This window comes from Copadichromis virginalis, linkage group LG5 (assembly GCF_057382275.1).
Source record: "Copadichromis virginalis isolate Kocher_CV1m ecotype Utaka linkage group LG5, C_Virginalis_male_GT1.1, whole genome shotgun sequence".
NCBI lineage: Eukaryota > Metazoa > Chordata > Actinopteri > Cichliformes > Cichlidae > Copadichromis > Copadichromis virginalis.
The window spans coordinates 25,638,665-25,662,321 of NC_140622.1; the positions used below are offsets into that span (position 1 = coordinate 25,638,665).

At 40.5% G+C, this 23,657-nt stretch overlaps 2 protein-coding genes across 6 annotated transcripts; both read left to right on the forward strand.

Annotated features, from left to right (window-relative positions):
- The first annotated feature begins 470 nt into the window (after positions 1 to 470).
- Positions 471 to 8,778, forward strand: zmynd10 (zinc finger, MYND-type containing 10). 2 transcript variants are annotated; one of them, XM_085457004.1, is made up of 12 exons: positions 471 to 692; positions 4,100 to 4,211; positions 4,322 to 4,438; positions 4,516 to 4,569; positions 5,747 to 5,884; positions 5,970 to 6,058; positions 6,163 to 6,257; positions 6,437 to 6,609; positions 7,033 to 7,158; positions 7,245 to 7,366; positions 7,456 to 7,581; positions 8,534 to 8,778. In XM_085457004.1, exons 1-12 carry the CDS (start codon positions 604 to 606, stop codon positions 8,613 to 8,615), a joined length of 1,323 nt encoding a protein of 440 aa, XP_085313130.1. In that variant the 5' UTR covers positions 471 to 603; the 3' UTR covers positions 8,616 to 8,778. The 2 variants fall into 2 exon arrangements, with proteins under 2 accessions (XP_085313130.1, XP_085313131.1); XM_085457005.1 differs by having other exon boundaries at positions 4,103 to 4,211.
- Positions 8,779 to 9,067: 289 nt separating this feature from the next.
- On the forward strand, positions 9,068 to 23,490 carry LOC146709841 (ras association domain-containing protein 1-like). Of its 4 annotated transcripts, none has more exons than XM_085457008.1 (7): positions 9,068 to 9,380; positions 11,572 to 11,931; positions 12,891 to 13,015; positions 21,710 to 21,814; positions 21,906 to 22,191; positions 22,280 to 22,395; positions 22,489 to 23,490. In XM_085457008.1, the coding sequence occupies exons 2-7, from the start codon at positions 11,613 to 11,615 to the stop codon at positions 22,633 to 22,635; spliced, it is 1,098 nt and encodes a 365-aa protein (XP_085313134.1). In that variant the 5' UTR covers positions 9,068 to 9,380; positions 11,572 to 11,612; the 3' UTR covers positions 22,636 to 23,490. The 4 variants fall into 4 exon arrangements, with proteins under 4 accessions (XP_085313134.1, XP_085313136.1, XP_085313135.1 ...); XM_085457010.1 differs by having other exon boundaries at positions 11,576 to 11,931; XM_085457009.1 differs by lacking the exon at positions 9,068 to 9,380 and having other exon boundaries at positions 11,533 to 11,931.
- The last annotated feature ends 167 nt before the right edge of the window (positions 23,491 to 23,657 follow it).

The following is a 23,657-nucleotide window of genomic DNA, read 5'->3' on the forward strand; positions in this document are numbered from 1 at the left end:
TTATTCTTTTTTTTGTTTATGTGTTCAGCATTTTCTTGTTATCCATTCATTTTAGTTTTATTATTACCATCCTGGTTGAGTTTGAACATTGAACCTTGGGCTATTGTGAGAGTGTAATGGTTCATTTAATGGATAAAATCCTCCTCAGCCTATGAGCAGACTATCTTCTGCAGGTCTAGTATCTTGATATTACTAGGACCCTCTTTAGGAATATTTTGTTTATGTTGCTTTAGTTATAATTTACTTAGTTTAATTAATATGATGTCTGCACAAGGAAAAAAAAAGTTTTCTGGCGCTTTGCTGATGATGTCATATTTCACAACAACTCACCTTGGATTATTTTTATTGACATAACTGATTTTTTTTAAGGTTTTGCCAGAAATGTACAACTGTATTATGTTGTGTATTTGTTTGAGGTTCTGCTGCCCCTCTATGGCGGGAAAAAAAACCTGCACCGTTCCCTTGGTTTTCCGTAACCATGACAACTACCGGAAACACTTCGTGTTGCTAACTTCGAACCGTTAACGGTACGAACAAGTCTACTCAAGCTCCAGTTAGACAAGTCATTTATTTCTTTATTGCGTAATATCTTTTCTCAACGTAATGGATACATCAGTGATTCTTCCCGTTGAAGCGGAAGGCTTTATCCAGAGTCTGGAAACTTTCTCCCTCAAGGAAGTGGGCTCAGAGAGGTGAGACGAACCAACTAACTCTGCACCTGAGTTAAATTAGCTTGTAAACACGATGGAACGTACAAAAAAGGGAAAAAAGAAAGAAAAACAATGTGATAAATAAATAGAGACTATATTAGATTATTTCTCATTAGCCAGTACAGATTTTAAATGCTAAATAAGGGAGCTTAATGTGCTTTGTTATACAAATAAAATAAAATAAAAAATCAACCCAAAGCACTCAGTGGTGCAAATTAAACAGCTGAAATTGAGCAAAACGTCAGATTCAGATGTAGTTATAATATTGCTATCATATATAACTAAATAACGCTGATTGCATTTTTGCCGCGAACCCATGCAGACTGTAGGTTTGAGCATTGGAGGGGGCCCTCAGCCAAGAAATTCACATTTCAAACACTTACTTATTTCTGGTGATGCTTTTGTCCATCAGTTTTTGTCAATGAGAAGTAACCATCACAATACAACTCTGACCTTCTGATATTCATATTGAATATGAAAGTGCAGCAGCCAGAGCTCCCCCCCCCCCCCCCCCTTCTCTTTAATTCAACCATATATATCATTCCTTTGTGAAATAAACACATCAATATATATACCAATTATTTGGGTAATAAAAGCATCAAGAGCTAAAAAAAATTTTTTATAATGTGCAGGAAACCATCTGCTACACTTAGGTCCATAAATATTTGGACAGAGACACTTTTCTTTTTCTAATTTTGGTTCTGTACATTAACACAATGAATTTTAAATTAAATAGCTCAGATGAAGTTGAAGTGACTTTCAGCTTTAATTCAGTGGGTTGAACAAAAAGATTGGCTAAAAATGTTAGAAACTAAAGCATTTTAATCCCTTCATTTCAAGGGCTCAAAAGTAATTGGTCAAATTAAATAACTGAAAATAAAATGTTAATTTCTAATATTGAAAAACCCTTTGCTGGCAATGACAGCCTGAAGTCTTGAACTCATGGACACCCCCCGATGCTGGGATTTCGCCTTTTTAATGCTCCGCCAGACCTTTACTGCAGCGGCTTTACTTTTAATGCAATATTTTCCTTACGGGAGACTTGGATATTAATACACCTACCTCCTGGAGAATGTTGTTCACTTGTTTGGTTGTTGTGAAACATTTTCTCTTCACCATAGAAAGTGTTCTGCTATCACCCAGGACTGCCGTTTTCTATGGATGGCCAGGTCTTTTTTTTGTTGCTGAGTTCACTAGTGCTTTCTTTCTTTCTCAGGACCTAACTGTAGACTTTGCCACTTCTAAACTCGTAACAATTTCTCAGATGTTTTTTTTTTCCCTCTGTTTTTGCAGCTTAAGGATCACTTGTTTCACCTGCATGGAGAGCAAAATCTTCCAAATGCAAGCACAACACCTCAAATCAACTCTAAATCTTTATCTCCTTAATTGATAATGACATAATGAGGGAATTGACCAAACCTGCCCATGAAATTGCCTTTGAGTCAATTGTCCAATTAGTTTTGGTCCCTTTAAAAAGAGGGTGGCACATGTTTCAAGGGGCTGAAACTCCATAATATAGCTGTAATTGGAATATGTTTCAGTAAACAAGTAAAAACACAAAACTTGTGTCAGTATCCAAATATATATGGACCTAACTGTACTTTGGGATTTAATGTAATACATTAAAATACATTATTAATACCCTTTACAGGTTCAATAGACACACAGGAATGTCTCTTCTGTCCTAGTTTTCTGCTTCGTTTCAGACACAAGTAAAGTTGCCTTAGTTTCCCAGTCTGACTTCCTTCTTTTTCCTCTTTTGGCTTTTTCATGATTATCAGCCTGCCTGTGTATGGCACCATAACAGAGGTCATGCAGCTGCTGCCTGACATCGTAGCACTGTCTAGCTGTGTGAATATGTGTGTACGTTGACTGCGTCTCCCCAAAATCTGCACATATAAAGAAACTTATCAGTGTGGTCAAGTATAAAAGAGAAATGCATTCAGGACTCTACAGCTCATGACGCGTTTCTATTTTCTCCACTTCCTCTTTGCGTCATTTTGAAAGAGATAGAGATTTTTTGTCAGATCTTTGTTCATCAACTTCTGTTGGTTACTTTTAGTTTCTTTCCCTTTATTTGTGATGACAAATCTGGTCCTTTTTTGAGGCTTATCAGTCATTTGCATGTTGTGGTGAATCCCCTGAGGTTCTGGCCATGTAGTCGTCTTGTGATGTTTATATTGAGAAATATGTACATCTGCATCCTGTGAATGTTCAACCACATAAACCTAATATGTCTCTGATAGATTTTGTTATTAACCCACATTATTACCGTCTTCACTTGCATGATTAGCTCTTTTTTTTTCTCCTGAAAATAGCTTTTAATCTATGTGATCTATTGGTTTTTGACTGGTTGTCAAAAAGGAAACATCTGCCAAAGAACACTGTTAGTTTTGACTCCTTGAAATCAGTGTATGTTTCAAGTTCTTGAAATATAGATTAAAATCTACACAAACTAAAACTGACACTCTAATTTGCGTAATTTGACGCACTTTACTCAAGCATTGTTTGAAATTGAATGCACTGAAGCAGAGAGCCTGATAATATGTGTCTTTTAAATACTTAAGAGAGAGATGATCTGGTCCAGACAGATAAGATTCTCTGTAAAGAATATTCAAATCAGAAGTTATACTTCATTATAATAAAGGCCCTGGGCCTTGACTAAAAGGAACTGAGAGTTAAATCAGACTTATTTTAGAGCTAACTGGGATTTTTGTTGTGTGTTAGCTTTTGCATTCTTGTATTTTTACTTAGTTTCTGTTCCTGCTTTGGTTTATTCTTTCCTCTCCTGTGTCTTGGTCAGATTGTCCGTCTTCATTTGATTCCCTGGTTTCCCATCTCATGACTTGGTTTTCCCTCTATGTCTTTAGTTTTGGGGTTTCCTGCCAGTTTTTTGCAGCACCCTTTGTTCACATTTTATGAGTCAATAAAGCTACTTTTGCATACAGAGATTCTGTGTCCTGCTTTTGGATTCGCTCCTCATTACATCCTGATAAAATCTGGAGGTAGCTTCCTCATGTTTGAATTTCTCTCTGGGGACAGAAATTGGACTCCCTGCTGCCACTCCATAAGTATACCCTAATTCTGTGCATTTCGGTGTGATATTCGATGATTTACACACTTAGCTGCTGTAACTGATTGCATTCAATTGCTAACTTGACCCCATTCAGTCGCAGACTGTCTACAGACTGATTCCATCTTATGTCAACATATAGAGCAGATTTTGGTGACAGTGTTGGTATGTTGACAATCTCAGCATCAAAACATAACTTTATCTTATTGAATAACACTAATGTAATATTATGAGTATTGTGACAATATCATGTCATTGGTTGTCTGGTGATTCCGACCTTTAGAAGTGATGCTTTTTTATTGTCTTTGTGTGCTAGCAGATGGTTCAAGCAGCATGATTATATTGAGAAACTTAACATGCAGGCAATACTGAATGCCTCTGCCATGCACGATGAGTTTGTCAAGGACCTCCTGGTTTCATTTGGAAAGGTGACTGCCACAACTGCATATAAACAATAATAAAATGTCAGCTTTTACGCAAGCCCTTTTACAATTTTCTAAGAAGTGCTTAGAGGGGAGTGATTCCTTTCCCTTTCCAGATACACATCCTGGTCCATGAGATGATCCTTATTGAGGTGTGGAAGAAAAAAGTGTTTCCCATCTTATGCCAGCTGGAGGATTTCAATCCAGAGAAGACTTTTCATCTTTACATGGTGGTGAGTGTTAAATGAGATGTTAAATGAGCAGCTCACATTGCTCATGTTTCATGTGTTCTGTTATGACTCCTTTTTAGATCCATCATGAAGCCACCATCATAAATCTACTTGAAACCATAATGTTTCACAAGGTCAGTAAGAACTCAAATAATCCCTACATATCTTAAAACATTTCACACACCAAGAAAGCACGGACTGTCATTCTCTGAGAACATAAATTGTAGGGATGGGTACCGGTGTCCGGTGCCATGATGGCACCGGTTCTGACATAAACGGTAGTAACCAGACCGAAAAGCAGCGCACATTTCGGTGCTTTATTTCGGTGCTTTTTTTTCCTGAGCTGTGATACACTTCTAGCCAATCATTTTACGTTTCCGAGGATAGTAGGCGGGTCCAGGTACGTACGTTCTTTTAGAGCAGAGCTACAGATTAAAAATGTCCAAGGCGAAGCGGTCAAAAGTCTGGCTGTACTTCACAGCAAAATATGCAAACTCAGCAGCCTGCAACAAGTGCTTTAAGCTGATACTGTGATACTGTCAAAGGAGGTAACACCTCAAATCCGATGAAACACCTGGCGACGCATAGCGTTTTTTTTAAAAGCCCAGAAATGCGCCATATGATAGCTTGCTGCGAGACCTCACACCAAGCGCATCTACTGTGCATGGGTTGCCTGTTATCGGACCCGGAGTTAGCGGGTCACGAAGAGTAGAGTCCTGGCCCCTAGCCCTGCCAGTGTAGCAGAAATGATGAGGATGATGATGGCAGCAGCAGCCGTTCTTCTCTGGGCGAGTAGCTTAATGTTGTTCGTGTGTAATTTACGTTGAGTAGGCTAACCACGTTATTACATTAATGCATGTAAGGTGAACTAGCAAACATCATCATAGCTACATGCGGCTGTCTTCTTGTTTGATGGCAGATACTCCCTTCACCCTGGCCAAAAAGGCTAAAATGACCAAAGAAAAAGTGGAAAACAGCTAAACATGTGAGGTTTTGGACAAAGTTTGTGTTTTTTCCATTGATTAAGCACTGCTTCCAGCCAAGAGTGATACCATATATGCCCCATAGCTGCAGAAAAGGCTAACACCGTTATCTTTTTACAAAAAACCAGCTGAACATGAGAGGTTTTTGGACAAAGTTTGTGTTCTCCATTCTTTAAGCACCGGTTTGAGCACCGTTCGAGCACCGGCACCGTTTCAAAAGTACCGATTTGGCACCGGTATCGGATAAAACCTAAACGATACCCATCCCTAATAAATTGTAAATTAAGCATTATGGCAAGTGTTCAAGCGGTTGTGTCTTGTTATGCAGGATTCATGTGATGCAGCAGATGACTCTCTTCTTGACTTGGTGGATTACTGCCATCGAAAACTCACCCTGCTGGCGAGTGAAGCGATTAAGGATGTTGCTGTGACATATGACCAACACAAACAGACATCCTCTCTAGAGGTGAGAATGTATGTTTTGTTTTTGGTTTGACACATTCGCCGAAGTCTGTCGCAAACTTTTGAACGCTTTGTTTTGTTTCTTGAAGGAGCTGCAGGTGCAGAGTGCAGCTTTGGAGTTTGAAATCTCTCTGAAAGCCGTGTCAGTGCTGCGCTACATTACAGACCACGCAGACAGGTATGGCGCCCTGGAATTCACTTGGTTATGTTCTAGTGGAAGTATACTCAGTATTACACTGAGAAACACGCTGCAGCTGACCAAAGGAAAGTGTTTCTTTGCAGCATCAGCATTATCAGTCGAATGCTGTGCACCCATAACCTTCCTTGTGTACTGGTTCAGCTGATTGACCACTGCCCCTGGAGTCGCTGCAGAGAAGGTATCACCTCAAACATGAGATTGGTGTTGATCTACTAATCTATATCACTGGTAAAAAAAACAAACAAAAAAAAAAAAACTTTAAAGGCTTCTAAAAGCTACCCAAGCCAGGAAGCTTACCTTTCACACCTGCTAAAGTTTCTTACTATTCAATAACCTACTCATTGTCTCCCACTGTAGGTAACGTGCAAAAGCACATTGATGGCAAGTGGCAGACGATACCTGTAGAGGATCATTTAAAAATGAACAAACTGGACGGTCAGGTCTGGCTTTCCCTTTACAATCTGCTGCTAAAAGAAGAATTCCAGAGAAAATACAACTTCAACAGTTTCAACAAGAGCCAGCTTCTGAAGGTATACAGTGGATGATTGTTTTATTATAACTTTAGATGCACTGATCATGCAGAGTTGTTGTCATTCATTGCCTGTGCTGATATTAAATTGGATCAACTCGTCCGTCCAAATGGCTGCTGGATAGTAGCTGTAATCTGGTGTTTGGCAAGTGTGTGAGTGCCGGGTTATTGTCCTCCAGCATCATATCTCATCTCCTCCCTTGTTAGAGCACACATTCAGTTTCCAAGGGTTGTTTTGACCAAGATGTTTCCTCCTATTATGAGCTTTCTCATCCTCTTCCTGCTCCATTAATTACATAACCAGCCAGCCATGTGCATCCTCCTGTAATCACATTTTATTCTTATGCAGTCTGTGTAAACTGATGATTCATACATTGTTATTCTTGTTATTCTCACTGTATTTGTTGTCATTCATGTGCCACAGCTCAGAGGTTTCTTGACTGATGTCTTGATTGATCAGCTGCCAAATCTGGTGGATCTGCAGCGTTTCCTGGCTCATCTTGCTGTTTCAGATCCAGCCCCTCCAAAAAAAGAGCTGATTTTGGAGCAGGTGCAGTCACACTCACAAATGTTCACTTATCCCTGTACCTAAACAATGTGCCTGTTCATTTACACTCGGCTCTACTCTATTTATAGATCCCAGAAATGTGGAACCGCATTATCAGTGAGAATTCTAGAAAGTGGAAGGCAATAGCAAAGTATCAAGTCAAAGAAACATTCAGCCCATCTGAAAGTGACTTGAGACAACAGGCCCAGAGGTAACACTGAAAACACAGGTCTGACTGATTAGAGAAGGAACAGAGAAACGACTCAGGCGCTCTGAATAATCAGCGCTTGTTTTAACTAGGCTGGCCCAGACGTACAACTTGGATGTAATGGAGAGTTTACTTCCTGAGAAACCAAAATGTGGATCCTGTGGGAGAGAGGCCACAAAGAGATGTTCTCGCTGCCGAGGAGAGTGGTACTGTCACAGGTACTGACAGACTCTGAGCTGAGCCTGAAGGCAAAGCTCAGGGCTGTTTTAACACATGCATGAAAGTCCTGCACCTTCCTAGGACTCTGTCAGCACTACATGCAAAACACCAGGACATGACCACATGGTTATTACACATAATGCACCACACACAATAATCATAAATGCTAGCAATGAAGTTGGCCACTTCCATAGGTTACGTTGTAGGCTACAAAGATTCCCTGCAGAAGTGCACATGTGAGAGTCACTAACAGTATTAAAGATGGCCTTAACCACCATGAGCTCATTGGTTTTGGACTTTGCAGCTTTAGTTTTAGTTTTTGGTCACCACCGTTTTCATTTTTTGAAGCCAGGTTAGAAGCCAGTTACCTTATATAGATTAGAGGGTGGAGTCCTAATTTACTTTTTGCGTTTTTTTCGTTTACTTTTTGTTTTTGAAGCCAGCCTCGAAAAGCTAAAAAAAGTGTTTGTGTGAATGGGTGAATGTGGCAAGTTGTATAAAATACTTTGAGTTGTCAGGTAGAGTAGAAAAGCACCATATAAAAACCAGTCCATTTACCACTGGTAGCGAATGCGTGTCATGTGTGCTGCCTCCTGCATGCTCACGTAAACCACACAAAGTACTTCCAGTACTGCAAAGGTGTCTGAAGGGGAATAATTCCTGCAGATTACCACAAGTAAGACAAAACAAATGTGCTGCTTCTCTTTTCAAAATATCAAAAGGTCACGTGTGAGAGCGGCTCAGTACTTTCCCCCTCTCACTCATCGCTCCTAAGGTTTTGATAAAGTTGACGTAAGCCTCGCCGGGGCACTGAGAAAGAAATTTAAACACATTTGAGAAACAAATGGAGTACACAGAGGTGTGTTTCTTCAGTATTGGATGCAAAATGCATATTTTTGTTTAGAATGTGCTAAATGTCTGCGTTATTATCTTGCTGATGTATGTTTTCAGAGAGTGTCAAGTGAAGCACTGGCCAAAACACAAGAAAGCCTGCCAGCTCATGACCGAGACCACCGAGAAGATCATCAGCTGAGGGAGACCAAACGGCTCTTTCTGTGGCTGATGACAGAAAGAGAACAGTGTGTTTCCTTAGTAGCCCGACACATTTATACACAGACTCTTTTTTCTTTTATCATTAAAACTGTTGAAGAATTTAGGACGTTGTAATCAAACTGCAATAAAGTTTTAAACCTGCATGCATCTGTGTTTGCCTGTTTCATCAAAGTGCCAGGGAAGCGCTGCATCTTCTCTTTCACCAACAGCACCGTTTTGACCTTTGTATGCAATGCAGAGAAGGTACGAAGCAAAATACCACAATAACCCATTTTCCTATTGCTTTTAGGTAGAGCCACCCAGTTTGAAGCTCAGGTCTGTGATGCGTTCAGATAGTGGCTTTAGGAGTGGGGAGGGGGACTTTGCACGCCCACTCAGCTGTGCTCGGGACTCAGAAGCACCCCCTGTTTGAAAACATTCCGGATGTCGGTGCAGCTCAGTCTCATCTCACTCTCTTTTTCATGATGGGCCGCTTCCTCCTGCGCCGCAGTCCGACTTGAACAGATGGGTAACATCTTGAAAGACGTGCTCCGGCTCTGCCGTGAAAAGGAGGGCCCGGGGTTTCGTTCGCTGTAAGCGGCTGGTGATGAGAAATTATTTCCAGAGATGTCGCCGAGACTGCACACCTCCGTTATTTGGAAACCTTAAGACATTTCAGCGGAAAGTTTTTTTTTCTTTTCGACCTCGGATGGAAGAACTTTTGAGACAAAGCGGTAGCCACGGGGCTGTTTTCTCCCGTGTTTTGGTGAGTTAGACTTAAAATCACTGGATTTTGTTTCACTTCGCTGTTTATGAGTGACTAGTTTAATATGCAGCTGTGTTGGGAATTAGGTTTTGAATGATCTCCCCGCGTGTGTTTTTTTTTCATGGACACGGAGCTGATATATTTCTACTACTAAACTGAACTACATTTGACATTCTTTAGCTTTTTGTATTATTGTTAGGCTTAATTCTACATGACAGTGGTTTGAGGGGGAAAATTACTAAAGTAGAAAGCAATAGTACTACTTAGTGCAAGTCTACAAATCTTCGTTGTATTTTATTAAAGTTTTAAGGTATTTGTACTCAGGGGCGTTTCCATGATTTTCTTTTTAAACAAACAAGAAAAGAGGGTGGTCCCCCAGGATTTCAAAATAAACACCAAATTAAACCACTTGAAAAATGATTGGAAGTTACGTGAGTGTGAATTATTTTGTGGACGCGCATCCTCCCTGAATGGAGATGTGGCTGACCGTCAACAGACCACAGTACCGAAACAACTACAAAGTGACAGAGCTAATAAAAAGTAGTTTGATTACAGTTACAGATATGTTTTTCCACACTGAAAGGTAGTAGGAATGAACAATGCCACATACAGTAGGAGAAATAATTATTTGATCCCCTGCTGAATTTGTAAGTTTGCTCCCTTACGAAGAAATGAAAAGTCTAGTCTAGTCAAGTCTTTTCACCGTAGCTTCATTTTAATGGAGAAAGACTGAAGGTCAACCAAAAATCCCCCCAAAATAAACCCCAAAAAAGTGATTTGCATGTTATTCAGTGAAATAAGTATTTGATCCCCAAATAACACATCATTTAGTACTTGTTGAAGAAACCCTTGTTGGCAAACACAGTAAGTGTGTAAGACGTTTCTTGTACTTGGTCACCAGGTTTTCTTCCCACACACACATATCTCAGGAGGGATTTTGGCCCACTCCTCTTTACAGAAACTCTCCAAATCCTTTAGGTTTCCTGGCTGCTGTTTGCCCCCTCAGTGCAGTGAAATCGTCCTGTACCCCAAAGCATAATGTTTCCACCTCCATGCTTTCTCTTCCTCCAGACACAGCAGGTCGACTTGATGCCAAAGAGCTCCATTAAGGTTTCATCTGACCGCAGCACTTTCTCCCAAACCTTCTCTGAATCACTTGGGTGTTCTTGGGCAAACTTCAAATGTACATGTGCCTTCTTGAGCAGGGGGACTTTGTGGGTGTTGCAAGATTTCAGTCCATTACAGTGTAGAGTGTTGCTGATGGTGTTCTCAGCAACTTTGGTCCCTACTGCCATCAGATTATTAACAAGCTCCTCCCATGTAGTTTTGGGCTGATCGAGCACCTTTCTCATGATCATCCTCACATGAGGTAAGATCTTGCATGGCGATCCAGACCGAAAGTTCTCACCTTCTTGTCAAGCTTCTTGCTTGTTGCTGATGTTCTTTTAGCCCTTTCCAGACCAAAGAGCCTTGGACAGCTCTTTGGTCTTGCCTATGGTGATAGTGAGTTTCGAATAAAAGAAGAAACTGATTATCTGGAGACAAGTGAACTTTATACATGTAATGACATTAAGAGTATGTTTAACTGATTGGTTGAGCGATTAATTGTCACGTGGACACACAGCCAATCCATGGAAGTCAGAGTGTGTTGTAGAAGATTACATATTTACCTTACTCAATGAGTTTCATGACTTGATACAATGTGGGGTTTTTCTGGATTTGTGATTGGTATTCTGTCTCTCTCCTTCAACATGAAACTACCATAAAAATTAGATACTGTTCATTTCTTTTCAAGCGAGCAAACTTACAAATTCATCAGTTAATCAATCAAATAATCAGTCAATGAATTGTTTCTCCCACTGTATACTCTTTTATTTATGCTGCTTTATGTTTATATTTCACTGCTTGTAAACTTTTATTCTTCTGAATTTGCAGACTTGAGATTTGCATAAAAAACTGTCCGTTTTTAAGTTATAATGCACTATTAATGGTGCAATGGTGCCAAACAGTCAGAATGCACCTTGACAATATATAACATCATTATGCTCTTTATGTGTTTAACCTAACTGTCCTACTAAGAGTACTACTAAGTACATTCATATTTGGTACCTTAGTGTTAATTCAGCTTAATGTACTAACTTCATGATTTCAGGTTGCACTCTGATTATACAGAGTCTGTGTTTTTTGTCAGTTAGTGATAAAAATGGAGGAAACCCGGCCCTGAGTGACACAATGTCTTGGGAGGAGTTCATCGAGCTCCGTGACCTCAGGTCGACCAAAGAGCAGATAGAGCTGACGGGGACGCGCGCTCCGTGCTCACCTCCGCGCCTAGAGAGAACCAACGCCCTGAGGATCAGCCCGGGAAGGGTCCCAGACCTACTGAGTCGTGTGGGCATTATCAGAGTCCTGAGCAGCAGCCAGGACCCACAGCTCACAGAGGAGAAAGGAGAGGGCCACGACTTCCAACCCTGTAGCCACGCTCAGCCCACGTGGTGCGACCTGTGTGGAGACTTTATCTGGGGCCTTTACAAGCAGAGCCTGCGGTGTGTCAGTGAGTTGGCTTACATATGCTTTTTGTGCATCTGGGTGTGTGCATGTGTCAGTGCTTTGGTGCATTTGCATGAAATGAGCGTACTGACAGAAAGAGGAAATTTACTAACACAGAGGAAGAGGCAACCACCAGTGTACCTGCAAGCCCAGATTACAGTCATTCCAGCCTGATGGCTTAAACAAGGCTTCATACTAAATAAACATAAATGCTCTCTATGTTAACATTCTGGAAAAAATAAAGAGAATTGTTGCCTGTACAATTTTTATAATTATTCACATCTACCCAGTATCTAACCTGCATACACTTAAGGGTTTGGTTATTGTCTAGGCTGAGGTTCAGCTACACTCATATGTGCATTTGCAAAAGTTTCATTAACTGAAACCCACCTAAATAAAGAGCAGTGGTTTGTACAAAGCATTTAGTGTGGGGAAATAGGGGTCCCTTACTGTAACCTGAACAGGAAACATTGTCACAGTCTTTGCAAAGAGACATAAGCTTTCCAGCTGACTATATGTTTTCACAGCTGCATTCAGCTGATTGGAATTGCTATTTATATTTCTTCAAGTATTTGCAATTTATTTTATATACGTGACTATACGGTCTGGTACTTACATAATGCTTTTCTACACTATTGAAGCACTGCTGCATTCACCCATACACTCGTTTGTATGCATAAGCACTTTTAATCTAAGATTCACACTCCAGTGAATGCAGCCGGGCAATTTAGGGTTCAGTATCTTACCTAAGGATATTCCAACATGCAGACCAGAGGAGGCAGGGAATCAAAACAACATTGTTGTTTTACTAAAAACAGTGAATAACTGCAGGTAAAACTGTAGTAACCTTTACCCTCCAGCAGAGGAGAGGCAATCACACTTACACAACATTATGACTTTCATTTTGCACATTCTCATGTATGGCAACATGAGTCTAAACTCTAGGACTTTCTTCATTTACAGATTGTAAATTCACATGTCACTACCGATGCCGTGCCCTGATTCAACTGGACTGCAGCTGGGAACGAGGCTCCTTGGCTGACCCCACATGTGTCGTGGAGTACACCATAGAAACGGACACAAACGTGGTAAGGAGCTGTGCATTAGGAAGCTGACAGCTGACACGGCGCCCCTTTATTACTTTACTACCACCTTTGTTCTTAATCAGCTGCGTTGCTAGTTGGTTTCACTTGCTTTTTTATGCTAGCGTCAATGTCGCAAACTTTACACCGCATAACATACATCATTTCTTAAGACCTCTGCACTCTGCATGTTATGCAATGCACTGCCTGTTTTGGATTGCATGTTACTGTACTAGATAGGAAAGAAATCAGGAACAATAACAATAAATGCACACAGTTCACACCCCTTTACTAACTGCACACGATCAACTGAAAGTTGCACCACTCTTTCAGATTTAGTTGTATTTACTCTTAGCATTGAAACTCCAGACAGGACAAACATTTCAAATATAACATTGCTCAGGGGAAGTAAAGTCTTTCAAAGGGGAAGCTTGTCTGCAGAGGAACAGAAAATGTTACCTTGAACACTTTTTGTAAAATGTGGCTTAGTTTAGTCAGTCACAAAAGTGAAATGTCAGTTTTTAAAGTACTTAAGCCTGTTGTAAAACCTATGTGCGAATATGAAACATTCAAGAAAAAAAAACAGAGCACACTACAGCAACAAATTTTCATAAGAATCATTGTCTATTGGGCATAGCATAAAGTACAAATACAGACAGGTATTGTCCAATCTACAGCATTAGTTTTATGTCTTAGTTCAGAAAAAGAAAGCTTTCATAGCAGTAGTAGTAATAGTAGTTCTGTCTGAAGTTTTTTTTTAAATACAAAACTGGTGTTTTTCCTTCCCACTGTCACCATGTTCTTGCTCATAAGGGGGGTCGTTTGATTTTGGGGGTTTCTTTGTATTATTGCAGGGTCTTTACCTTCCATAATAAAGGCCTCGAGGCAACTGTTGTTGTGATTTAGTGCTACATAAATAAAATAAAATTGAATTGAATAGTACTTTATGGATTCCTGTGAAAAAAAGTACAGCCCATGATTCAGTAGCTTGTGGAACCACCTTCAGCAGAAATAACTTGCGCAATTATTTTCTGTATGACTTTATCAGTCTCTCACATACACATGTGGGAGAATTTTGGGTCCACTCTTCTGCGATGTTTTTCACTGTTGAGGTTTGTTAGTTTATGCACAGTTGTCTGAAGATCAGACCACAGCATTTCAGTAGGTTGAAGTCAAGCGTTTGATTGGGCCATCTTGACTCTTTTTCAGCCATTCTGTTTTAGATTTGCTGTTGTGATACGGATGATGGATGGCCTCACGTTTGACTCTAGATTATTTAGGTGTGCATGGTTGACTCAGTGACTGCCCAGGTATTGTGGCTGCTGTACAAGCACAAATCATTACTCCTCCACAACCATGCTTGACAGCTGGTATGAGGTGTTTCTGCTGATATGCGTTGTTCTATTTTCGCCAGGCATGCATTGTGGCCAAACATTTCCACGTTGATCTCATCTGTCCAAAGACCTTTTTTCAAATTGTACTGTCATGAATTTTAGCATTTGACATGCTAACTGAGGCCTGTAGAGTCTGAGGTTGGAATACTTTTTATTTTGCTGAGCATTGCTCTGTCTCTGGGTGGAATTTGCTGGAGAGATTGTAGGATTATGTTAACACACACCTGAATGCTTCAGACCAGCAAACTACCAAAACATCTGCTTTTATAGAGGTCCTCAATCTTGCTGATGATCAGTTATTAAGTTCATTTGATTAGCAACACCTGCCTGCTTTTTATCCTCTTAATTTCTATACCAGCAATAAGAATGTACTTAACTTTTAAAATCTCTGAAAACTTTCCTTCTTACATAAACTGTAAGCTCAGAACAAGCAGCTAAACTATTTTTAGATTTTCCTATCATATAAGTATGAAGTACCAGGAATTAGTTAACGGGTTCAGAGAAAATCTTTTATTCTGTTTTTAATGGGGTTTTTCAAGGCCAGTTAGGCTGCTGTATTCAATAGTAGAAGAAATCCCATCACAATCTTTTTTTTTGTACCATGGTAGTATAATCCATTAAGTGGGAACTTAGTACAGTAGATATCCAGCAGAGCAGGTATCTTTTCATCATGTTAGCTGTTATTATTCACTTTATTAAGCGCCTGTTACTTATCAAAAGAATATAACTACAAACATAAACTTGAGCAAGCCGACACCAAGGCATGGCTAAAAAAACATGTTGGTATTTGAGCTTTTGTGTGCACACTTGCAGTCCTTGTATAATAGCAAAATGACTAGCTGCCAGGAAAATAACAGTCAAATTCAGAGCATTAAAAACCAAAAACAAATCACAGATATCTACTGACATTTTTGCAATACTACCCTCTGCAAACTATCATTCAAATGTTTCACTCTTAGCTCAGTAAGAGTGGGCTGCTCAGGTTAATATTTTGAACTGTTAGTTAATATTTGAATAATAAAGATGACACCGAGTCATACCTGTGCTATAGACATGCACAACCAGTACATAAATGTATGTTTATTGCAGTCATATTGACTGCTTGAGATGCCTGTACACCAGTGTGCCACCACTAACTTCAGATGCACCACAAATATTTTTGTTTTTGAATCAGTCCTGGTCGGCTCAATCTAAGAGCAGTATGGAGGTTTTCTGGGTTTAGCACCGGAAAACTCATTAGTTCACATTAGCAGGTTTCAGTGTATTTCCTTTTAATACATATCTGATCATATTTACCCTCTCCTTATTGATCTCTAAATGCACAAAGATGAAAAGAGTTGTTCAAAGATACTTGAATCACTGTGCTGCTTGCTCTTGAATTGAGGTTCTTCTCAGTGTTATTTCCATATAACATGTTAATACCTTATAACATAACATATTGTCTGTGAAAACTATGGATGTTTTAGGTGAACAGAGGCAAGACTTTCATAAGACTTTGTCAGAAATTGTAAAGGCTGGACAAAAAAAACCAAACTAAACAACTGGTGTCCTGCAGTTTGAATGACGGTTATTTTGTAGCAATTTTGTCAACGTGTCTGATTTTAGTTATTTGGTAGCTAGATTTAGCCACAGAATATACAAACTTTTACATAAGTCTTTTCATCTTTAGTCATTTCACAGTAACACCTCCCCTGCTGGTTTGGGAGGTTTTTCCATTGCTGCACACAGGAACTGAAAATCTGGGCTGCAGCTGGAGCAGTTTTTTTTCTCTCTTTTAATTAGTAATCTAACACAGAGCTGCATTTTTCCCTAATTACTTAATGTGTGACCAGAAACTGTTTTGACACTAAAAGCTGATCTTGCTTTTAGTCTAGCTTTACAGATTTTACAATAAGATTAAACAACCCCCCCCCCCCAACAAAAAAATTGCATTTGGTCCTGATTCGCTACAGTATGGCACATACGTTATCTGTCTGTATCAACAGCTATATTTTTTCATTCATTTAGGGGTTTTATTTTTTCAGACTGATATGCGTTTTTGAGAGAAAATGTCATTGCAACATTTCAGTGCTCGCTGTAATATATTTAGATTGCTTGTATTTTCTGAACAGCCATCAAAAAAATAAAACATATTATATCTATATTAATTAAAATCAGGGGAGGGGAAGAAAATACCCAGAATAAGCAACTGATGAATAATGTGAAACGCATTTTGGTGAAACTGACTGTGAAACAGTAGTATCATTATTAAAACAGGAACTGCCTTCCAGTCCGTGTCAGCTGGGTAGGCTCCAGCACCCCCGTGACCCTAAGTTGGACGAGTGGTTAAGAAGGTGGATGAAGTGATTTAAGGATCATGCTTTTTCATGTGACTTTTAATGTGCTCATCATGTGGATTGTTTCATAGCTTGTACAACTGTATAGTTTTATGTTAAGGGAGGTTTGGGGTAATTACTTTGGCTTATCTCGACTTGAGTTTAGACAAACTACTGACGGACGAGACAGAAAGTCTGTGTTCGAAATGAGATGGATTTGCAGGAAGTGGATACTCATGACAGAGTCTATTTATGCTTTTAGTGGGGGATGGGTAGTAGAAACAGGAAAGATTCTTATGGTGACTTCTTACATTTCCTTTGTGTTCAGGCACATGTCTTTTAGCTAACTGCTATACTTCCAGCCTTCTTGACATAATTACACCCCAAAAGCTGAAATAATTCTTTAGAAGTCACCAACTCATATCTTGGTATAATACAACAAATCGTCAAATTGAGCTACCAAGTTGAAACACGGGTATGTCTCAAGCCCTGTAAGCTTTTATCTATATCAGATGTTATGATGTGTTTCCTAGCAACCAGGCCTAAATGACCCATATTTAGCATTTGTGCACTTACAGTTGTGGTCAGAAGTTTACAGACTCATCGTGGGCATGAATGTGATGGTAGTTTTGGTCTTTTAATGATTTCTTTGAACAATTCTTTTTTCCAGGGTGGAACAATTGGACAGCATTCATCTTTAATTCCTTTAAAAAAACAAGAATTCGGTGCAGAAGTCTGAATTTTGGATTTTCTCTAATCCACATGGGCTCAGAAGTACATATACAACTAAGCCAGTATTTCATTAAATGTTCCTTAGCACCTTAATGCAAAGCTTTTGGTTTCCATCAACAAGCTTCTGGCATGATTCTGTCTGACCACTCTTCTTGGTCGACTTCATTTAATTGGTTGGTTTCCTGGCACAGACGTGTTTTCAAGCAAATTTTCAAAGGGTTTGAGGTCGGTGCTTTAAAAAGGCCATTCCAGAAGCTTAATGCTAGCCTGCTTTTTCCATTGAAAAACAAGCTGTGATGTAGCTTTGGGATTATTGTCCTGCTAGAACAACTAATTCTGCACAAGTTTCAACGGTACAGCTGCTGATTTAATTTAGGTAGTCCTCCTTCTCCATTATTCTATCCACTTTGTGCAATATACCAGTACCACTTGCAGCAAAACAGCCACAGAACATGATGCTACTGCCACCGTGCTTGACCGTTTTTGTTTACTCCTTCAAACATAAGTCTTATTGAGGGCAACATTTCAATCTTTTTCTCATCTGACCATATGACTTTTCTCCAGAATGCATTTGGCTTGTCAGTGTGGGCAACTGCAAATTTCAGTCGAGCTTGAAGGTACCGTATTAGTTTTGGAGCAGGGGCTTCTTTATTGGTAAGCATCTTCTTAGTGTTCAAGCAGTTTCCAGGGCAGGCTTCAGGCTTCCTGGGTTGTTTATGAACATCCAAACTATATTTCCTTTCATCTGAGGGTGAAAGTTTGGTTCTTCTTCCCGATCTTGGTAAAGTGGTGACACTAATTACAGTACAAGTCATTTAGAAATGCTTTCATGAAACCTTCACAACTTATTGAAATCTACAATTTGCCTTCCCAGACTTCTTTATTATTTTGTGTCAAGCAAATCTTTTTCATGTTGGCAAAAAAAACCCAGAATAATTCAAACCCGTTCTCCCAATTCTTGTTCTTTTAAAGTAACTAAAGGTGTATCCCCACCCTGGGGGAAAAAAGGACAGTTCAAAGAAGTCATTAAAAGTCAGTGAAATTCAAAGCCATGATGAGAGTATTTTTCACAAGAACCACCTTTTAATTTTACATTTAATGGGTATATGTCTAATAAGTGTACTAGTACACCTGTTATTTTAGACCTTGTGCAGCTGACATGGTCCCTTAATCGTGAATAAATGTAAACACATTTTGCTGTATACAAACTTGTAATCAGCCCCATATTTATTTTGTATTTATATAAACAAAATCTACCAGAGGTGGTCTTTACTTTTCTCATTGGGAATATCAGTTTGCTGTAGGGCTGTAGCATAATGAATTGCATTGTGGGAGTTGTAGGCTCCAGTGTTATGGGATGGCATTTTTCTAAGAAAGTAAAATAATCAATACAGCACCATTTAAATTTTCTATTGATCAACACTGAATAACGAGACATAAAAACATAATAAAGCTACATAACTGTTAGATACGTTAGGTTGGCATGGTAAATACAGTTTTAATATTTGTATTTAGTGCAAAAGTTAAAAAATGCTAGCAGCGAGCCCCAGCATCACATGACTGGGTCAGCGGTCCGTGGGGACACAGAAGGTCCACCAGCAGCACCCCCACGCTGGGAAAAAAGGGCAGAAAGACGGGTGAAACAGGGCTTTGAGGAGAGGAGAGGGCTTTGGTATTTCCCGTGCTGTCCAATCACCGCCGGCTGAAGCGGTTTGTGTATTTCCAAACTCAGCGGACCTGGGTGGGGCCTCTTCGGGGGAAGGAAGCGGGGCATCTAGGGCGGGGACCTGCACACATCCTGTTTCACACAGAGTTTGTACGGCGGAAACGTGGCTGGTAGGCTGAGTTTGAGGAGAAGATTCGTGAGATCTTGTTGATAGTCGTCGACATTTTTTAGCGGTATTTTGTCCTGCGCGAGATTATTTAATATTATCGTTAAAAGCTAGCACTGTTGCCGGTTAGGACTTTTTGTAAGGCATAGTTCAGTCAGTAAATTCCAATTAAGCTCAATCGAGAGCGATTCGGGGTAACAGCGTAGTAAAGTTAAAGGTTCCCGACTCTCTTATTGGATATATGCCGGTAGTCAGCATGACCACCGCGGCTAGCAGCTCGGATAAAACTCCCTCCTTTGAGATGACCTGGGGCAGCTCCACCAGCAGCGGCTACTGCAGCGACTCGGACTCTGACTCCGAGTTCGAGCAGTACTTCACCGCCCGGACATCTTTCTTCCCCAAAATCCGAAAAGATACTGTCAGTCCCGCAGTTAAGCAGGTGAGAAATTTTACAAGTTTAAAAACACATAGGTTTCATAAAAATCATTAGCTTTAAAATAAAGGGGAAGTGAAACTGTGGGTGTTTCGCAGCAGGACTGTATTCTCGCGTTATTTCCCCATTTCTGCTTATTAGCTGTCAGTGTTGGGTCTGTTATTGAGTTGTGTTTGTGTTCTTTTACTTCTGGGATGAGTTGCTGGGCGTCCTACTTTGTAGATGCTGCTGGGAATGAGTTGTTTTGCTCAAAGGAACCCCAGCAGACTAGATAGTTGGCAAGCCTGCAAGGCTCAAGGGTGGAGTTCCTCTAGTTCTAAGTAAACAGGTTAAAGACTTGTGTGAACTTTTTAAAATGCAAATGAGCACTCGTTACGTCTAGATTACACACACATACCGGTATATATGTGTCTTGTTGTAACAAGCACAGACCCACAGATGAACCTGTGACGCACTCAAGTTTCCAGCCAAACACCCACCATTCATTGACTCTCAGGTTGTTCACATTAATTTCTCAGTCACACATGAGTCATGGAGTGTTTTGGATTTCTTCATTTTCTTATCTTTTAGTCATACGCACACCCACATGGGTATCGGGTTTCTTTCCTGTGAGATGTGGGTACAGTTTACTGTAGAAATATTTGACTCTCCCTTTGCCAGCCGGCAGAGGCACAGTTGTGCATAATTTTCTCCCACCACTTATTGACTTTATTGATTTGTTTAACAGCAGCATATTAACTCTACGGCCCATGGATCTCCCTAGACATTTGCAGCTATGGATCTTTCTGGATGTCTAATTAACAATCTTTCTTAGGCAGTGTGTGGTTCAGCAGATAATTAAGCAAAAGGTAGCCTATAAGAATTCGCATTTGTTTTTTAATCTCACATTTACTGGCAGTCCTGCATCTACAATATTGGCTACTACTCCTGAGAAAACCCCTACCATGAATAATTATAGTGTAAATTGGAAGACACAAGAAAACCTGATTTTTAATCTGGCAGCCCTGCATCTGCTGGGGGGGCAAATGTGCATGACTGAAACATGACTGGGAGTTTGCGGTTGCTGAGGCAGCTGACTTCACAGGATGTGCCTGCAAAACAGAGGAGGGCATTGTCTCTCCCGCTTGTGAGAGCCTGTGAGGGGTGGCTATTTTTACATGAACACCAAGTTGAGGAATGCAGCGCAGAGCCGTTGGCCACAGTCATCATTGCAAACAGCTGCAAGTTGCAAACCCCCTCCCTTTTCCTCCCTCTTCCTCCTCCCTCCCTTCTCCCATCAGCCCTCCTACATGGAGGCATCAGAGCCGCTGAACTGGATTGGACAGAGCTGACATCATTGTGTTCGCCTCTTTTGCTGCGTTGTCCGGAAGTTGAAAGTCTGATGCAACTGGTGTTCGCTGTTAGAAATGCCGAACATCAGTTAAAACCAGCTTTTACTCTCGTGTTTCAGCAGTATTGCTGAAGAAAAAAAACACGGAAGACTTGTTTAAATCAAATTTGACTGACATTACAACTTTTTTTCCCTCCCTTGTTAAAACACCCTAAAAATGAACACTGGGCTTTTTCAACACTAATGCAGGGTTTTTCCTGCATATAATTTTTTTTCCCACGTTGACCAAAAAGATTTTGGCCAACCACCAAAGGGAAACCAACAGAACTGTGATTTTTAAACCAGTTGTTTTTAAATGGGGTTTAATTCACTTGAGCTTAAGATGCGTTTTAATTATCAAATGTCCAGAAAAAAATAAAAAGGCAGAAAATGTCTTAGATTTTTCTTGAGTAAGTGGCCACGGGGACATGGTCTTGTGTAGTCACCCTCTCAAAGGCTCATTTTGAGCGGGAAAATCCCTGTAATGCTGTAAGACACAATCATATAAAGGGCCTTTCCTCTGCTAATCAGTGTTTTGTCCTGCTCTCTGGCTTGTCCCTGCTTTTTTTTGAGGTGAGCACTGACACCTGGTGGTTAAAGACTGTAACTCTTCTGTTCCTTCCAGGATGAACAGATTGAATTGAGTAAGCAGGAGCTGACAGTGGTGGACATTCAGCAGAAAGTGAAGGAGTACAATGCTCAGATCAACAGCAATCTGTTCATGAACATGGTGAGCTGTGATTCTTCACAACAAATCCCTGCTTTTCCCTCCAAAGCATTTTTATCTTTTAGTTTAATATTTGTTTTTTTCCCTTTAACAGAACAAGGATGGGTCCTACACCGGCTTCATAAAGGTGCAGTTCAAGCTGGCCCGACCCGTGTCTGTTCCCACCCCAAAGAAAGGAGGCAACGACACAGGCGGGAGGCGGGCCAGCGGAGTGAAGCGGCGCACCTCTTTCTACCTGCCGAAGGACGCGTCCAAGCATTTGCACATAAGTTCTCGAACTTCGGCTCGTGAGGTCATCGAGGCTTTGTTGAAGAAGTTCACCGTTGTGGACAATCCCGCTAAGTTTGCTCTATTTGAGCGCAGCGAGCGTCACGACCAAGGTATTCTGCTTTAACATTAAATCGTGATTTCGTTTCTTTTTTTATTTAATGTGTTTGGTGATCGCTAAATGGTTTCTTTCTCCTCCAGTTTATATCCGTAAGCTGTCTGATACCGAGCGTCCCCTTCGTCTGCGTCTGTGCGCTGGACCGAATGAGAAAGTCCTCAGTTTTGTGCTGAAAGAGAACGAAACTGGCGAAGTCAATGTGAGTAAAACATAAACAGCTCTACATCCAACATGTATGGATCGTTCACCTTCAGATATACCAATTTAACTTCTCTCTCGCTCTCGGTTGCAGTGGCATGCCTTCTCCATGCCCGAGTTAAAGAACTTCCTGCGGATTCTGCAGCGTGAAGAGGAGGAACATATCAAGCAGATCGTGCAGCGCTACGCGTTGGCTCGCACTAAAATGCAGGAGGCTCTGGCTGGCTCAACGCCCGGCTGAGATGCCTACGCTCAGAGGGGCTTTAGCGTGCACCTTTCGGCTGGACGATCGCCAGAAGTTGACCGGCCATCGATGCATTCAAAGATCCCAGAGAATCCAACTCCAAACGCCTCTTGGTGAACGAGAGTGTGAGACAGGGCGCGAGACTATGAGAGAGAGAGAGCGCTAGCGCGAATGTGCATGTGAGATGATGTGAGAGATGAGACGTGCCTTACACCTGGAGAGTCTGATGTGCCTGAGAGAATGAGTTGAGAGAATTGACGACTGGCAGATGAGACAGTAATGTCTTTAGCTTTTGGTTACTGTAGGATTATCCTGCACCTCAGCTGTGTTATTTTTCCAGAAAACCAAAATTGGTAATATTTCAAATAATGCATTTAATCCCCTTTGCCTTCACTCAACAACCCACCATAATAATGATGCTTCTCACCCTCGGGTTAAACACATACTTGCTGTAAGGTATTTGGATTTTCACTTGACCTAAGCTCCGAGTCTGCCATGTCCTCTCTTACACCCCTGATGGGTGCAACTCTGAATTTCACTGACAATTTGTGAGTGTGACTGATGTATGGACATTTGTATGGAACTATGAATGTCTGCGAAAACAGTGCCCAAGTCACCCTGGTTGACTGGAACCTTGAATGAATATTTCTTTGGATGTGTTTAACGGGAAGTTTCCTGTCATTCCTTTATATCTTTGTTTTGTTCTGTCCTTTAAAACAAAATGTTTGTCTTCTGTCACTCTGTTCACTTTCACTGTATGGAAGTCTATGCACAAATTTACTTGTTGTAGCAATCTTAAGAATGTCGTGACTAATGTGCACTGCGTTTAGTAAAGAATTACCAAAAAATCTATTACGTTTTTGTATTTTTTTTTCTTTTTTTTTACAGGTGCAGTGCTGTGAAAAAGCATTTGCCCCCTCTCAAATTTTCATTATTTATTAATTTTTTTTATTGCGTATTTGTCACATTTAATGTTTTAGATCATAAGCTCATTTCAATATTAGACAAAGGCTTATCCA